At 38.7% G+C, this 16,497-nt stretch overlaps 1 protein-coding gene across 1 annotated transcript in view; it reads right to left on the reverse strand.

Moving 5' to 3' along the window:
• The window catches only part of TTN (titin), a 274,143-nt gene that overhangs the window by 210,706 nt on the left and 46,940 nt on the right, over positions 1–16,497 (reverse strand). Inside the window, exons 44-45 of the mRNA XM_008567052.1 lie at positions 13,312–13,500; positions 7,836–7,892 (exon numbers count right to left, since the gene is read on the reverse strand). Of these exons, the coding sequence (XP_008565274.1) occupies positions 7,836–7,892; positions 13,312–13,500 (246 nt within the window). The remainder of the gene's footprint in view (positions 1–7,835; positions 7,893–13,311; positions 13,501–16,497) is intronic.

Here is a 16,497-nt window from a genome sequence, read left to right on the forward strand (position 1 = left end):
TGAACCTTGCTCCTTGGACCAATTTTCCATCTTTGTACCACGAAACCGTGGGTCTGGGAGAGCCACGAACTACACACTGGAAATATGCTGCTGTCCCTAATGGTGCATAACAGTCAGAAATACCTTTGATAAACCTGGGAGGCCCTTCTACCACCTGAAATTCAAAAAAGCTGTCTGCGTATTTGCTCCTTAAGACTAATTCTTCTTTCAAACTGCTTAACGTCACTTTGCTTTTCTTTGTTGTCATAGCAAATATTTCGGAATCTCCCATGGTGAGGAATCCTCGACAGAGAGCCTCTCCTACACAATTCACAGCTCTGCACCTGTATGTTGCACTATCGGAAAGACAGACGTTTTGAATTTTAAGGGTATGACATCCCTTCTCCTCACTAATCACATATTTAATATTATCTGGCTCTATACACATATATTCCTTATACCATTTAACTTCAGGAGTAGGGATGCCTATGACTGAACATTTGAATACAGCATCTGAATTTTCTGGAATTTTAAAATCACAAATAGGCATTATAAAGCGAGGAGGCATTTCAAAGACTTCTAAATCAATTTTTAAATCTCTGTCTTCTTCCCCCCTTGAATCCATATTTGTATCTACCAAGTTCAATGGAAGAACATCTAGACTAACAATCATGCTTTTATGATCAGGAGTAAATTCAGGAACTGTCACTATTTTCACTTGCTTCTCAAATTCTCTAACATCTTTTTCACTTAATTCAACTTCCAGGACAATTTCTTGAGGAGAAGGTGTTCTTGATGATGTGGCATTTTCCAAATCAAACTCCATGACATGCTGATGTGTTACTGGGGGTGGGAGTGCCACTGCTCTTTCTTCTTGGGGTATTATGTCTACATTTGCAAAGCTCTTTGCCTCTCCTATGATGTTCACTGCATGGCACATGTACTCTCCCCCCTCTCTTTTTTGAATGTTAGAAATTTCCAAAGAACACACATTACCCACCCTTTCCATTTTGATTCTTTCATCTGGCTCTAGCAAAGATTTATTTCTATACCATTTCACACCAGGAACTGGAAGGCCCTCAACTTCAACAATGAAGCCTAAGGTTGTGTTTTCATATATCTTCCTTTTGGTCAGAGGTTCAATAAAAGATGGAGGCATTTCATTGTCTTTTGGTTCAATGGCTTCATTGGGGGTACCAAATGAATCAGAACGCCATATTTCATAAGCTGAACTTCTCTCTTCTGTAGGTGTATGAAAATGCTCATTTGGCATACTGTCCTCCCTTTCCATTTTTGATGAGTATGTTTTAAGATTTCCAGTGAGGTTTGGTCCTCCAGTAGGAATAGCATATCTCTCCAGAGTCTCTCCTGGCGGTGTAGAATACCTCTCTAGTGCCTCTCCTGGAGGTATAGAATACCTCTCTAGAGTCTCTCCTGGAGGTGTAGAATACCTCTCTAGAGTCTCTCCTGGAGGTGTAGAATACCTCTCTAGAGTCTCTCCTGGAGGTGTAGAATACCTCTCTAGAGTCTCTCCTGGAGGTGTAGAATACCTCTCTAGAGTCTCTCCTGGAGGTGTAGAATACCTCTCTAGAGTCTCTCCTGGAGGTGTAGAATACCTCTCTAGAGTCTCTCCTGGAGGTGTAGAATACCTAGAGTCTCTCGTCTCTCCTGGGGGTGTAGAATACCTCTCTAGAGTCTCTCCTGGGGGTGTAGAATACCTCTCTAGAGTCTCTCCTGGGGGTGTAGAATACCTCTCTAGAGTCTCTCCTGGGGGTGTAGAATACCTCTCTAGAGTCTCTCCTGGGGGTGTAGAATACCTCTCTAGAGTCTCTCCTGGGGGTGTAGAATACCTCTCTAGAGTCTCTCCTGGGGGTGTAGAATACCTCTCTAGAGTCTCTCCTGGGGGTGTAGAATACCTCTCTAGAGTCTCTCCTGGGGGTGTAGAATACCTCTCTAGAGTCTCTCCTGGGGGTGTAGAATACCTCTCTAGAGTCTCTCCTGGGGGTGTGGAGTATCTTTCTGCTATCTCACCTTCAGAAGGTGTGGAGTATCTTTCAGAAACTTCTTCTAAAGGTGTGCAATATCTTTCAACAGGCTCACCTCCTGAATTTGTTGAGGACTGTTCAGTTGTATCTGAAGGATTAAAATATAAGTCAGGAGACTTTGGCGATTCAAAATGTTCAACAGATGATGATGGGGTATAAAACTGATCTAACTCAGAGATTTCTTCACTGGTCGTACTTCCCACATCAATTGAAATATCAGATTCAGGAGAAAATGGACGACCTAGCGTTTCCTGTTTTGGGTGATAATATTCATAAACAGTGTTGAAAGTTACTTCTTCCACCTCCATTGAAGTGATCGACTCACTTTGGACAAGCTTTGCCTCGTGTTTGGTGTCTCGAGCTTCAGGAACCTGATGCTTTCCAGCAGCAAGTAAATATTGTGTTAGGGAGGTCTCAGATTCCATTACTGCAGCATGGGCCTCATCCGATTTAGGAATATTTTCAGAAAAACAAGTTTCTACCATTTCTCCTTCTATAGTGGAGAAAGAAGTTTCATCTGGAACTTCTTCATAACATTCTTCTCCTGAGGCATCAACTTCTTCACTTATGTGTTCGGTTGGATTCTGTTGTTCTTCATCCACTGAGAATGGAAAGCACTGACTCAGAGACAGTTGTCTGTGGAGTGTGTCTGCTTCCTGAACGTCACCCTTGCGGTCTTCCAAAGTTCCATCTGTATATTCCCGTGTCCCACCATCCTGCTTCTGAGATGATGCCAACTCTGGTTCTGAAGTGCGTTCTTCCATTTTACAAATTTCTAAAAGCTTTCCCTCACTTGCTGCTTTTTTCAAATGTGAGATGAAACTTCTATTACCATTTTCTAGAGAACTGTTTCTCTCAGAAAGATCAGTTTCTCCTATATCTGCAGATAAGGTTTGAAGTATAGCATGTGATTCACTATGGGTTTCTTCAGAAAGGGATTTAAAAGAAAAATCAGTTTCTAAATTTTGTTCCTGTACATGTTGGACTTCTTTTCCTAAATAAAAGGTATTTGCATTAACACTCTGTTTCTCTATCACAGACTTATTTGAAAACTCCTGAATGGAAGAAATTTCTTGATTGGTAAATATGTTACTTTGCACATTTTTAGAGGTACTCTGTGAATCAGAATGCAATGTTACAGGGCTAGGGATTTCTTCTTTATAATGTGTTTCCTGCTGTTGTCTAATTTCTTGCCCTTGGAACTCCTCAGATGGATTTCCTATATGAGAATACATTTGCTTTAGATCAAATAGAGTGTACTCACTGTCAGGTGTTTCAGAAGCAGATTGTTGGATTTCAAAATAAGCTTCTTCTGGTCGACCACAATCTAATCTTTGGAAATTTACATCTGCATTTTCTATTCGAGAGTGAAACTGCTCCAGGTCAAATGTTATAGGTGCTTCATGTTCGGCTCTCTCAGAGGCCACAGATTGATCTATAAGACCTATTTCTTTTCGTTGTTCCCTCTCTGGAATTTCAAACTCTTTATGTGTTTGAGAGAAAAGCAGATTTAAATTCATTACAATGTTAGATGAATCTGGTTCAGTATTTGGAGACATTTTCTCTGCCTTATGCATATTTGCACTTAGATTACTCAGTCTTGATTCGCTCTGCTTTAATGAGGAGTCTATGTCATCAGGCTTCCTTTGAAGAGAATTAACAAATGATTTCCTAGGAGGTCTTTTTTCTAGAACTCTTTTTTCTTTATGTTGTAACTTTTCAAATGCTATGATTCTATGCTTCACCTTCTTGTGTGGGTAGTGTCTCTCTTCGTCAAGGGGTTCTTTATATACAATGTGAGATGAGTCTTTTGTGTTGTAACTCTCAGTTCTCTCAGAGTGGATATTCGGAAAATAGTCACTTTGAGTACATTTCTGCATGTTTTCCCATTCTGATCCACCAAGCTTTCCAAAATCATTTTTTAACTCTTTCCTAATATTAACTTCACTAAAATCATCAACAAATGGATAAACAGTGCCACGTACTCCATGCAGCTTTGATTTTTCATTTACATGTTCCTCTTTCCCTTCATCCTGACATTGAATGAGTTCAGCCCTGAGAGGCATGTTGATTTTTATGGATCTAGAAGCACGTACAAATCTGGGTAGTTTTTCTCGGGAAGGTGTGCAGTGCACCTGGTCTTTCTGGTCTATCTGCTCAACTGTCTCAAGGCTTTGAAAATATTCTCTTACAGCATATTCTTTCACATTCCACTGGGGAGTAAAAGGACCAGCTGGATAATCATAAAAATGTGCCCTTACAGATTCTCCCTCAATTTGTATTTGCGGATCTTTGGAATATTTTGCATAAACTCGGCCAGTATTCTCAAACTGACTATCCTCTCTGTAAGTGGCAGGTTCCACTGTTAGATCTGAAACACTCTCAACTGTTCCTGAATTGTTTCCTGCAACACATTTATATTTTCCAGAATCTTGAGAATTAACATCATTAATGTATAACCTGTGGCTACAATTAACTTCTGCAAACTGAAACTTCTGGTTCTGCTTTAAAAGGACTCCGTTTTGAAACCATGTTACAACTGGCTGAGGCTCACCAGATATTACACATTCAAGCACTATAGAATCCCCTTCTCTACACCTGGCGTCCTTTGGCATTTCTTGTAACATTTTTGGCGGCTCATTAGTAATATCAGAAGAAAATGTAAATCTGTGTCTTGGTGACTGAGGAGCTTGAGCTAGAGGTGTTGCTTCAGATTCTAGCTCCTCAGGTTGAAATATTTCTTTTGACTCCTTATCCTGTTCTGAGGTAGGAGTAGCTGCTGTTATCTGAATTTCTACAGGAAAGGAAAGCAATTCCCTGTCTGCACAGGGAGGATCTGAGAGGTTAGTTTTTAACATTTGGAGATTTGCTTGGCTCTCTTGACTCAAAGATGGATGGACACCTCTTGCTTGGTCAAACACCAACGCCAGCTCCTCCTCCTCCTCAGTGTAGTCATGGAACACTGGGACTTTCTGTGCTTTGACATCATATCTCTGTTTCACTTTTACCTTAAGTATACCAGTAGATTTTGCTGTTCCATACTGGTTAAACAGCACACAGGTAACAGAACCTTCATTCTGAGGATGAACAGAGGAAAAAGCTAATGTTGAATAATTTTCCAAAGTATGAGTGGTAAAGCCTCGATTACGTGGGATTGGTATATCATTGTTGTACCATGTCACTATGGGTTGAGGATATCCTTGAAAATGACAAACGAATTTACAACTGTCACCTTCATAAACTTCTTGAGATTCAATTTCTTGAAGAAATGAGGGTGGGCAACGTTGTGGATGTTTTTGGAAATAATTTTCAAAAACTCTTGCATTTTTTTCCTCCTGTTCGGCTTTGAATTCATCAACTTTTGTGGAAGCAGGGTGTTGTAATTCTTTCAAACCATCCTTTCTTATTCTTTCACTATCTATTTCTTCACTTTCTTTAATATTCACAAGAGTACCAAAAGATTCACTGGCATATGGTGTAATGACTTGAGACACCTTTTCGGGAGTCTCATATATTTCCTCATTCTGATATACATTAGTAATATACTTAGATGACTCTCCAATTGCAGTACTGGTTATAATTTCTTCAAGCTGTCCTCTTGCCTGGGTATTTTCACTTACGAGAATATCACCATATAAATGGTTTTCTGGTAGACTTTCTTTTATAAATGCCTCTTGGATCATTTTTATTTCTGTCTGAAGACTTCCTTCATCAACAGTAGTTCGAAAGCTTGTGGGAGATTCTCCAGAGTCTACATTTTGATCCATTTGATTAGAAAGGGCATGTGGATTTTGGACAATACCCTCAGTTGAATTATCTGCCTTATCCCTATTTTCGGTTAGATCAGACACAGACCTGATTTTCATTTCCTCTTTATTCCTAGCTTCACTTCTCAAAGTTCTTAAGCTTACTTCAGATGACATATCTAAAAGAGATAATTTCTTTTTCTCCATTAACATTTTTCTAGCCTCCCTTAAACGCTGCAACTTCATTTTTGTCTCCTGGTCCAGGAAACTTTCACCTACATTAATCCATCCTCTTGTGTCAGATTTACTTTCTAAATATTCTTCATCATACATAAAATCTGTTTTCTTGCCCGGACTTACTGTCTTAAAGTGTATAGTTCTCACTATCCCCTTTTGTTCCACATCTTGCTTTTTGCTAAAAGGAGAGCCAGTAAACCTCAGGTCAACCTTTATCCTATATTCTTTCCTTTCACCTAAAGCCTCGATGTTTTTGTGTGTCTGTTCTGTTCTTCTTAGAAATTCTAAATATTTCTCATCTTGCCCTTTTTGGATAACAAGCAATGATGCAGTTGATTCCGCAGACCCTTCACTATTAATTGCCAGTAATCTATAACTCCCAGAATCTTTGTCTTGGACCCTTTTAACCTCTAAGCTGGACGAGTGATGATGTAAATCACTCTCCATTTTTATAACCCGACGAAGACCTGTTGGGATAGGTCGATTATTATGAAACCAAGTAATTTCAGGAGTTGGACAAGCAATTAATTGACATGTAAAAACAACAGGTTCACCCTCTAAAACATATTTAAACATAAGTTTCTGGGTAAAAGAAGGCTTGAAATATTCAGGCCAGGAGCTTGTAGATGATATTCTACTTGCATATCTTTTAGCAGCTACAGAGCTGTGGTCTATGTCTTCAGAATCTGAAAAGGCATCACGTGTATCCGTTTCTGAATGTTCAGATTCCCCCTCGGAGAATAATTCTGAAACAAAATTAAATTACAAAGGATTTTACTATTTTACATAGTATTTGAAAGTTGAAAATAAATGAAATCACAAAATAGGAAATGGAATAAAGAGCATGCTACAGTTCTCACAAATCCATAAAAAAAGTCACTCACCATATTTGTTCGAATAAACGCAACACCATGCTCTGTTTAAAAGATTCTGACACGAAAATCGTTCGCTGTCTGGTCTTTTCTTCAAACTGTTGAAATTTCTTCTTGAACAAGCAAAAATGCATTTCAAAATAACATGTTTCTGTGCATATTTGTTTTGAGAGCAGGAAAACTTTGTTCTTTCGATGGCTAAGAGGAAAATCTTACCTGACTTGCAGAGAGTGGAATAAACGCCCTTTCTGATCCTTTTGATTGTAGATTAAATTATTATATTTTTGAGAATTAACTATTTAAAAATATATACAAGAACTATAGCCATAAGTAATTAGCTAAAATAAAATGAGAAGGCGTTTATTCGAACTAATACAGCCATAAAGTCATGATGTTATGCAAGGAAAAGCAGGCAATAAGGACCACATAGGCAGCTATCTGCAAGCCAGTGTAAGAGACATATCAATGTTAAAATGATATATGTGCATGAAATGTAAACCACAATGGGAATGTAACATCTTCACACTTCCTGAATAAAGTAGCATTTCAATCATAATTCATTCATAATATTGCATTCTGAGAATGACAGCTAGGTTATTGTTTATTGTTCAATTTAACTCACTGTGATTTTGAAAACAAACTTCTACTTCACAATTTCATGCATTAAGATGACAACTTTTCATAATACACACTTTCGAAAATGACTGCAAACGTGAGGTTGAATATGGCTGATAAATTTTAAATACAAGATTTTAAATTACCATACAACAAATTACTGTGAGATGCATGTAACCATCAGCATACTAAATGTGGCATGCGACATAGTAATATATACTCTAAGAGATATATTCTTATATCTATGTCATTTTTCTCAATAATTCTAAGAGAAGGCAGCTCAAGGATTCTATTAATCCTTCAGAATTTCTACCTAAATCTCACATTCATTATAACAATACCTTTCATCTCCATCTCAATCTCCTGTTCAATCCTCTCATGCAAAATTGATTCAGGGGCTAAAATGAAAAACCATATAAGAATATTTTAGTGGTTAATTGCATATACCTCCTGCATTCAGAAATTCATAATTTACATGATTAAAATTTTTATGATAATAACAGAAAACTGCATCCCCCCTAATTTACCAAAAATTCCATGCTGAACAAATCAATGATTTGATAAAGTACATGACAATGTTGACAGAAAGATTAAAACATTTTTATTTCAGGTTCTCTATGAAATTTCCACTTTTAGTACCATAATTCCTCATGCCTTTACATGCATTCAGAAAAGCAATCCACAAACTAAAGGAATATATATTTTTTAAAATATCCTAATGACCAAATGCTAAGATATGAAACCACATGTAGAAGGAACATGCATTTTCTAACTTGCCATTTTTAGTTGAGAAATAGTCTCAGTTTTTCCTGCAGAATTAAATGTTTTTGCTAGCAAACACTCCTCTGATTTGAATCACCTTTCAAAACTTAAAATACATGAAGTCCATTTACATAGTAAGGAGTAAAACAAAGACTCCTCAACTCAAAATTGCTTTTATTACATAAGGAACAAGCATGGTTTTTAGACACAATTGTCTCTGGGCTGACTTCTTCGGAAAGGCTGGTACCCTGTTACCAGTCTCATTCTTCAGGGCAGGTGGCACAGTGTCAGTAGACTTGACTCTCTTGCTCTCAGTTCCTTGTGGTCTTTGGCATGAAGTTAATGACAAACTTGATGTTTTCTTTGATGATTCCCTTTTTACTTCATGGGCTGTTTTCATTCGTGACTCTCTGAGTGTTTTTATAGTTTTAGTGTCTGAACCAAGAGTAATTTTTGTAACTGCCCTGGTTTGCGATTCTTTGGCTAGGCAAGAATAAAGTTAGGAAAAGGCATAAATTAGCTGTATTTGTAAGAATAAAACACATGCTGAATTTAAAGAAGATGGAATGTCTTCAGAATGAGAAGGAATGGTAGCATGTTAGTCCCCATACTAATATAAGATACATCTAGGTTTATTATGCACATAAGAACTCTAGTGAAACAGACTTACTGGGGTTTTACATTTCTGCTTGATCTTGGTGGATAACCATGTATCCTATGTGAACTTATTAGGTCCAAATAAAAGAGGAACATATAGAGACTGGCCTTATGCTAAATAATTAGACAACTGTGCCTGATCCTTCACTCATCAAACACTATCAGACTCATATTTTTTAACTTTCTTAAGTACAAGTAAGGCAGTCTGGACTTTCCATAAAAAAAAAAAAAAAGCTCTTGCTTCAAGAACACTTTAATAATATAATCAATTAGAACTGAGTGAACTGGAGAGTCTGGGGCAAAAATGCCAAGCTTAGATCCACTCTAGGAATATGACATCTAAGCACTGTACTACGGCACTAGGTTCTTTAGGAAGCAAGTTGAAAGACCTACATTTCTCCCACCTCAAAACACAGCCAACTCCCAATTACATTGCCTCAGAAACTGTCACAACTTTCATCTACGTGACTCGTAGACAACACCTCCAGATAAATAGTCACTCTGTGTGATTACTGTGCTATCTAGCCATGAGATTGAGGGGTAACTCTCTGGATGGTGGAATTTTCCATCTAATTTACATAACTAGACCTCAGTTCTTGAGATATTCCCTTTATAGGTTATGGAAATAGAATCCGAAATAGCTATAGAACAAAATCTCAGATTAAGAAAGAAAAAGGCCATTTTTTGGTGAGTGGGTATTGCAGGTACATTAAGTGAATTAATGAGCCCAATTCTCCCTGCTGGGTAGAAAGGAAGACCCTGTTTCAAAATTCAGTGCAGAGAGGGCCATGCACATACACAGTACTGGACTACCCCTTGCTCATCTCTGACACTCCAACAATAATATGGCCAGGATCAGGGAGGAACTTGAGGCCACAGCTTTCAACAGACCCCTGGAGATGCCTGAATTTCTTCCACCAGCTTCCTTCCATGGGACTCTGTGAAGCTCCTTTGCTATAGACACACAACACTAGCTTCTAGCTCCTAAGGAATAATTTTTTCATTCCATTAGTTTCTAAAAGGAAGGTCTATGGGTAAGAGGAAGAAGTTATCCCCTTCCTAGTCAAGTTTAGTCATGCTTTTCCAGACATAGTGAAGAATCCAGCACAATAATGACAAAAATAATGATCTTGCCATGAGAAAAATTTACAATTATAGGAGAATCTGAAGTTGTAAAAGCAGAATCATTTATTGAGAAACAGCTAGACTACTAATTTTGGTCCAAGCAGTCTTACTATTTTCAGTGCCCAATTTTCTATTTTCACAGCCTCCTTATAAAAAGCTAGAACCTCCAGATCTGAAAATAAAGGGTAGATAAGAATTGTTGAGCCTATTACTATTAAAACAATTAAATTTAAATTTAGCACAGTGTCTGTTTATTATTGTTAATAAGTACCAAGTGAATTACCACATTTTAACCTTCTTTGGTACACTTCCTAGGTGGCACATTTGGTGGATATTAGAAAAAGCTGCATATATGAAATAAACCTTAACTTCCCGCACCTGCATTTGGAAGGTAAACTTCCTGAATCTAGATTGGAAAGTTAAATTTTCATGACAAGTTTGGACAATAACTTGGCCGAATTTCACAAATCCTTTATGAATAGAGTGCTATTTTAGAGATATTCTAATTAATATATTCATCAATTCAACTTGCATCACAGAAAAGCTGCATAAAGCAATGAGGATGAAATGAAGCAAGTCACAGCTAAAAATCAAATAACCACCTTCTACGTTTAGTACTGCTGATATTGTCCTCTCTCCACAGTCACTGTGTATAGTGCAGCTGTATAGTCCTTAGTCTACCAGCTGCACATCGCATATGATAAGAAACTGAATATTTCCATCTTGTGATTGCTTCACTCTCTCAGATTCCTCTGTCTTTACACCTTCATGAGTCCAGGTGACATCAACAGAAGATTCATCTTCTAAAACACAGAGGAATTGAGTGGTGTTGCTGCACTTTACAGTGAGGTCCTGAAGATGCAGGAGAATCTTTGGCACCTGACTGGTTGACTCTTCGGCGCAGTTCTCAGATAACTCAGTGCTTTCTGCAGTTTGTGAAAAGGATGCAGTGTGGTACAACTCTACATGTCAAATGGATGCAGCCGTGTGGGTGGAATTTGAGACACACTTTCAAAAACCTGTACTTCATATTCATGTGATGATCCTTGAAATGACTTAATTTCCTTCTGGGATATTTTGTTCTCCCCCTTTGTGAAAGAGAAATCTGTCCTGTCTGGGACATGGTGGACTCTCTTACATCTTTCCCAGAACTTTGCCTGTGTAGGGCTTGTACCATGTAATCAAGTGACAAAAAAAGAAAATAATATTAAGATCTAAGCTTTGCCACTTGCCTAGATTAGTAACATAAAATGGCATGGAAGATGAAGATGAAAGACATCGTTGTCACTTGGAAGCAGCATGCCAGATGCAGTATGCTCTATGATATCAGGATCACACAAAAGAAAATTCATTCCCAGGGATTCAGGGATGAGCAGCTGATCAAGGCTCAGGCAGATGCTGTACAGTATCTGGTTCCTTCCTTCTGTTGACATTGCAGCTATCCAGAGTGACATTGTGTCTCTCTCTCTCCTTTTTTTTTTTTAGATGACTACATTTGGCATACAATTTTCTCTCCATCCACCACATACTTTATAAACAATATACAACAAATAGATCATGTAATGATGCAACAATGCAATGTTATTTAGAAAAGTAAAAATGGCAAGCAAAGTTGGTGCCTAACAAAATAATTACTGGCTTTCTAATGCACAGAACACATACTTCAGTGAGATTTAAAGTATATAGGTTAACCCATAATTGAGGACTTGGAGGGAATTGGTGGGTTACTTTATTAGTAAATTATGGGCTGACAACAGTATGCAATGAAACAAACAGCAGAGCCTCTCATTAGTAACAGTGGGATGAGGAGGTATGCAGCAAATCAAAGTCCTTGAAGCAAGATGGGCTTTACCTTTCGGAGTCACTGTGAGTGTAGCTGCACAAGTGGCTTCCCCAGCAGTATTGGCTGCTTTGCAAGAGTACTGCCCAGCATGCTCTGAGTAAGCATCAACTATAAGCATTAAAGCCATGCCTGTGGACTCCTCAAAATGGAAAACTACATCTTTTGTTGGTAGAATTGGGTGCTGGTTATGAAACCACTGGATTTCTGGCTTAGGTATGCCAACAACCCTTGCATGAAATCTGACTGTCTCCCCGCTGTGCACCCTGAGGCTTGATAGAGGCTGGATGAAGATGGGCTTTTGGCCAAGGGACTCCTTCTTAAATGAAACTGATGAGACATGCCATTGAGAGTTTGATGTAACTTCTTCAAATTTGCTAAATCCTGAAAAGAAGCATGCCAATTTTTAATATCTTACTCTGCATAGAGACCAGAACTCATTTGGAGTCATCTACAGATCTGTCACAAATTTCAACGATGAACTAGAATCCAGTCCAATCCTAATGCCTTGTCACTGTATTTCCCTATTGATTTGAAGTCACACAAGTTCACGCCCTTTTCCCAGACAAGCCAGCTGAGACATGAATGAGCTCAGGAACTTCACTGTATTACTCACGCAGGTAGCACTGGAGTAGGTAACAGGGTCTAGGTATTCTTTTTCTTCCTCTGGTTGTAAAAACTAGCTTTTTGGCTTATAAATCACTTTAAATTTATTATTAAGAAAACATCCAGTTACAGTAAGTGTTTAAAATTAAGAAAAAACATAGGAGTTTCCCTAAATTCTTACGTATTTGTGTATACTTAATGTTATGTAGGCCATATTCACTCATGGAAAATAATCTGACTGTTTAAATAAAAATTGCATAACCCTTGTTTTGAGTTCAATTGTCCCCTGCTACTGAGAACATGTTTCTGATTATAAGGCAAGAGCCCCAACTACCACAATGGGAAACCAGCCTGGGCAGCTCAACACTCGAGCACTCATGGAATGATGGTGAATATATCCAGCTTGTGTGAAGACCTGAAATTGTCTACTGTAGCTTTTGTGCAATCATAATTATGTCAACATAATGGGAAGATGATAACATTATTAGTTTTTTTAAAATATGATTTTCATTCTAGCCAAATGAGAAAATAAATCTACCCATTTCTTTAGCATATTTCTCCCCATTCTGATTCATGCTGATCAGGAAGCATGAAAGCTGGTGATGGCAGCAAGACATTATAAAATGGTATGTAGGAAAAGCAGGGCAAAATAAAAAATTATGATTTGTGATTCATAATGAGAAGGGGTAAATAAGAAACGAGAAATAATTAGTTGAATTAGAAGAGAATGGTAGGACCAGTAATGACACACATAAAATCTTTAGTAATTGTTACTGACATAGTGAGATTAGATCAATATTTAAATATCTAAAGTTGTTTTACTCTACCTTCCAGTCTCAAGTTGGCTGTGCTTGACACTTGGCCTACAGCATTATTGGCAACAAAGGTGTAAATGCCCTCATCTTCTGGATAAGCTTCAGCAATCTCCAGTTGGTAAGTGTCTTCAAATTGGGTCATTCTAAAGAACCGAGATGGCTTGATTTTCTTATCCTTGCTGTACCAAGACACTTTTAGATCTGTACCACAAAAAGAAAAAAAAAAGATATTTAAATCACAAGAACAAGTGGATTTTTATTTACCTGAAAATACAATGCTAATTATACTAATGACTATATTTCATATTTATCTTAATAACATTATATTTTTCTTTTGGGCATGCCATATTTGCTATTATATGATTTCCTTTCACCTTTAAGAAGGAAGTATGATACTAAAAAAATCTAGATTGTTCCATTATTGAATTGGTTGTAATGCTTAAAATAATAGAACTTTAGTTATATCCTTTTCGGCATTTGCATGTCATGCGGTAGAAGCAGGGTCAAGATTCTGACATATTCAGTGACTTTGAGAAAAAGAAAGTCCTGAGAAACAGTCCTTATGAAGGGTTTGATCTGGGATTGTGGTTGCCTCTGGGACAAGAAGTAAGAAAACTCTCCACTCCAGTTTGCAGAAAGATCAACAAAAAAGAAAGCTGAGAAGATCAACATTCTACAAAGTCTAAAACAGACACCCTTGAAGGATGAAGAAAAAAAAAATCTCTATTTTTTCATTACCAGTGAGCAAAAGGCTTCAGTATGGCAGTATATATAGCACAAATAATTGTACAGAAAGTAATTTTTTAAATTGAGAGAGAAACTCATGGAATTTGGGCATCTTAGGCATATTTGGCTTTTTTCAAAGTAGCAGTTATTATAAATTATAATAAAAGTGTTTCCATACAAGGATTTGAGTCATCTTAAAATAATAGAAAATAAAAACCCAAATCAAGAATAAAATAACATGTTGTTATGTTGTCATAGTCTAGGGTAATGTGCACTTTAATTCTGGTTAATTGTTATAATAGCCAAAATCACAGCCATCGTATTTTTGCGGCACAGTCACTATACTACTTCCTTATCTCAATATCATACATGGGTATCTTCTAATAGTCCAATAATCTAGACTTTGTTTGCATTTTAGCACCAATACTGGTCTACAAAGGTTACCCTTCTTCCCATGATGTTGTTACAAACTATTTGTTACTTTACAAAGTAACTAATCGTTTCAGTTCCTTAGGTAGCAAGATAAAGCAGAAAATGGAATCCAGTTTGCCAGCTGTGTGACCTTGGTCATGTTATCTAACCTCTCTGGACCAGTCTTTCCATTTGTAAAACGGAATGCATAATAATTCATGGGCTACTTATCCCATAAAACTGCTGTGATAATTAAATGACTTAACGTACATGAAAGGGCTTTATAAACCACTGGCATGAGTCAGTCATTAAAGCAAGAATGATTAACATCACAGAAGGGATCAGCAGTGTCTTCAGTAACATGCCAGAAGAAGGGGTCATGATGTAATAGGCAGAGCATCACATGGATTTAACAGTCATCCTACAACTGGGTAGTTTGTGTGAGTGTGTGTATGCGGGTGTTTTTTTTTTTTTTTTTTTGTCTTTTGTCTTTTTTCCGTGTCTGGCAACGGATCGCAACCCTCAGTGTTGCCCCCGTACCGGGCCAGGGACCGGCAACGGGATCGCAACCCTCGGCGTTGCTCCCGCCCCCGCTCAGCCAGTGAGCGGGAACCGGTCCGCATGTGGGATCCGAACCCTCGGACGGGGGCGCCGCCGCGCTTCCCAAGCAGTGCACTATCCAGTGCGCCACCGGGCCGGCCCCTATGCGGGTGTTTTTAATCATCAGTGGAAATGAAAGGACGAAGAGTTTGGTTCTCTGCCTTTTCCTACTTACAACTTCTCCTTCGATGAACTGAATGAGGCATCGGGACACACATAAACTGCCACTGGGCATGAACTGCCAACAATGAGCTAAAAAGTGAAACCTCTCTTAGTAATGGACTTGGTGCTTCTGGCTGGGCTGCCATTATATGCATTGGTTATTGGTGTCTTGTGGCTTTGTGAGGCCACCCCACTCCCCCTAAATCTTGTTCATCCTACATCCTGAATACTTATCCAATCTACCCCCTTCTTCTATCTCCTGACTCCCCTGGTGACGGCCTAATCAACACTGTCCAAGCCTACTGCAATAGTTTCTCCTCCGGCTCCTCACTTAAGTCTTGCCTCTCACATCTGTCCCATTTCTCCCTTCCCTATCACAGTGTTGTTTTTAAAAATCAGACCTGATCATGTTCCCCAAGGAACATCCTAACAATCCTTCAGTGGCTCCTCAACGTGAACAAGATAAACTCCAAAATCCTAAGCACAGAATACCAAATACTTCAGTATCTGGCCTTTTCTTTCTTTTCTAGCCTTCTCGCCCACTCATGACATCACTTTCCAATCCTGTGTAAACCAGTTATTTCCAACACATGAAGTGTTCTTTCAAGTTTTTGTGACTTTGTGAATATTGTTCTTGCTGCCTGGAATGCCACAGTGCTCAATGATCCTACTTCTTTTCAATGCTCAGTTTATACATCTTCCTCTAACTCTCTCCCAGCCAGAGAGCACTGAGTATGTGAGCCTACTGCAGCACTTACAACCTTGGATCTACTGTGCATGCATCTCCTTGAAGGTGACAGCCAGGTCTGTGTGTCTCCAGCACCTAGCATAATGTCTCAATAGCAGGGACAGAGTAAATGCTGGTAGAATAAAAATTGAATAGATCCTTAAATGAACAATGGACATCATCATTGCTGGACTAATTATCATTTCGTTGTACTAGTCTTCACTCTGTAAGCCTCCAAATGATACTGATTCATCATCTATAGGATAAACACTGGCAAGACACTAGCTTTGTTACAAGTTTTAAAATTCTGCTTTTCCCAATTGCTTTTGTACCAGTAGGTGGCACTGGACACCTTCAATGGACAACATTTTCACTGTTAGAAAAGCACCACCTGGGGCCGGCCCGGTGGCGCACTGCTACAGTGCGCCACTTGGGAGCGCGGTGGCGCTCCCGCCAAGGGTTCGGATCCCACATGCAGACCGGTTCCCGCTCACTGGCTGAGCAAGGTGTGGGAGCAACACCAAGGGTTGCGATCCCGTTGCCGGTCCCGGTCCGGTCCGGGCGCGACACTG

The sequence above is a fragment of the Galeopterus variegatus genome, unplaced genomic scaffold (assembly GCF_000696425.1).
Source record: "Galeopterus variegatus unplaced genomic scaffold, G_variegatus-3.0.2 Scaffold287, whole genome shotgun sequence".
In the NCBI taxonomy this organism is placed as follows: domain Eukaryota; kingdom Metazoa; phylum Chordata; class Mammalia; order Dermoptera; family Cynocephalidae; genus Galeopterus; species Galeopterus variegatus.